Source organism: Nanorana parkeri, unplaced genomic scaffold (genome assembly GCF_000935625.1).
Source record: "Nanorana parkeri isolate BGI_ZX_2015 unplaced genomic scaffold, ASM93562v1 scaffold25, whole genome shotgun sequence".
Classification (NCBI taxonomy): domain Eukaryota; kingdom Metazoa; phylum Chordata; class Amphibia; order Anura; family Dicroglossidae; genus Nanorana; species Nanorana parkeri.
In genome coordinates this window covers 2,939,423-2,941,644 of record NW_017306293.1, presented here as the reverse complement: position 1 = coordinate 2,941,644, position 2,222 = coordinate 2,939,423, and the positions used below count along the sequence as shown (strand labels likewise).

The 2,222-nt window shown below is 39.2% G+C and overlaps 1 protein-coding gene across 1 annotated transcript in view; it reads right to left on the bottom strand.

The window, feature by feature from the left end:
• Positions 1-2,222, bottom strand: part of LOC108794424 (actin, alpha cardiac muscle 1-like) — a 5,532-nt gene that overhangs the window by 1,360 nt on the left and 1,950 nt on the right. Inside the window, exons 3-4 of the mRNA XM_018565461.1 lie at positions 625-949; positions 122-283 (exon numbers count right to left, since the gene is read on the bottom strand). Of these exons, the coding sequence (XP_018420963.1) occupies positions 122-283; positions 625-949 (487 nt within the window). The remainder of the gene's footprint in view (positions 1-121; positions 284-624; positions 950-2,222) is intronic.

Genomic DNA, 2,222 nt, shown 5'->3' with positions numbered 1-2,222 from the left:
TATATATATATATATATATATTCAGTGCTTTTATTTGTAAAGAATATTATTCAGAATCTAGATTTCAGAATAACTTTTATGCATATTGCAAAGTTTGTTATGTGATCGAACAATTGCTCACCAGTTGTGACAAAAGAGTAGCCTCTCTCAGTCAAGATCTTCATGAGGTAGTCAGTGAGGTCACGGCCAGCCAGGTCCAGACGCTGGATAGCATGGGGCAGGGCATAACCTTCATAGATGGGTACGTTGTGGGTGACACCATCTCCAGAGTCCAGAACAATACCTAAGAAGCCAAGGTTGCATTGTTATAGATGTAAACATGTAGTATTGTGTTATGAGACGGAATATAGAAAACTATATTTACAGAAAGTGCTATAATTTGTAACTAGGTGTACACATATTGGAGTTTAGAGACAAGGTATTATCGCTATTTCCCCACCCTGTGTCCTGTCTCTAATATTGCTAAAAAAATGTTGTTACAGTTGAAGGTAAACGGCAAATTAACTGGCATGGTGTTCATCTACTACACGTGAAACTGATCCATGATTTGTGTATTTGTTTGAATGTGTGTTTATTATTCATTCATGCATGCAGATATACTGGATTTTAGAACAGAAGTCTTACCGGTGGTACGGCCAGAGGCATACAGGGACAGTACAGCCTGGATGGCAACATACATTGCAGGGACGTTGAAGGTCTCAAACATGATTTGTGTCATCTTTTCACGGTTGGCCTTGGGGTTCAGGGGAGCTTCAGTGAGCAGGGTGGGGTGTTCCTCTGGGGCAACACGGAGTTCATTGTAGAAGGTGTGGTGCCAGATCTTCTCCATGTCATCCCAGTTGGTGATGATACCATGTTCAATTGGGTACTTCAGGGTCAGGATACCTCTCTTGCTCTGGGCTTCATCCCCAACATAGGAGTCTTTCTGGCCCATACCAACCATGACACCCTGAAAAAGGAAAATATGATTAATACATAACATTCATACACTAAAAAAGGTAATCGGTTACAGTAGATTGTGATAATCTGGAAGCATAAGGGCCAAAATCACTACATTCAAAGGCTGTTTGTGAGGGCAACATACAGAACAAATCGAGTGATTGCAAATAAACTCAAAAGGAGGTGACTAAAAATAAACATCATGAGAGAAATATGTGGGCTACTATTACTGGCATCCTCCTGCAAATTCTAGTTACCGTGCTCCAAGCACAACAACAAAAGTTAGATTTCCTGCTCTTTACTTAAAGTATTGAAGACAAAGCATCCGTATGACAGCCAGGCAACAAACATTTTTATGATGACCATCCGTATTGACAACCTACATATTTCTTTCACATCAGGTTTCATTTTAAGAGCAGTGGTAGGCAACCTCGGGACTACAGCTGTGGTGACACTATAAATCCCAACATGCTTCTCTTAATGGTAATCATGACTGGCAGCCAGAGTCTTGCAATGCCTCGAGAGATTTGTAGTTTCACAACAGCTGGCGTGCTGCCCTGGAGTACTGAATATGGTTTGTTTGGAATGCTGATACGTGGCTCAAACTAGTTTATACATTTTGAACAAACTTTATTGCACTGTACATGTTCTGGATGGTTCACCTTTTACAGCATATTATACCTTTACAAGGCTCCGTTCACAAAGCTAACACACCGGGATAAGGATCATTATTTAAAAAGAAAACTGATTTGTTTTTTTAACTAAAATAAAGATTGCTTTCCTTCTGTTAAAGCTTTGTGAATGGAGCCAAATGTAAAATTGGCTTTCATTCATTATTCGGTGTTCCTTTTTTGTAACTAAAATTAGAAATCAGTAACCTGTCACCTCAAGGGTCAGTAATTATATATGAGGCCTCTAAAATCTATACAGTTGCTCTGTGCTGATTTATGAAAGAAATGGGGCAAGACCTAAAAAAAAAAAAAGGGGGGGTAATATATCATTAACCCTGAATCATTTATAATCTGTGGCTTTGTGAGTAAAAGCCAGAGGCTCAGTTTACAGTTCCACCAAGTGGGGCTGTTGGCAAGCTCTAGTGCTGATATTCTTTGCTCCTGGTGGCTACCAGTTATGAATTGCAGTGTTTTTAGTAAGTCAGAATTAAGTGGCAAGCTGCAGAAAAAGAGGAAGGGTTTGAATACAAACCAGGTTTTTAAAGCACTAGCCCTTATTGTTAAGATTTTTATTGGATTTGCATGTGTAAGGGGAAAATATAATATATATAT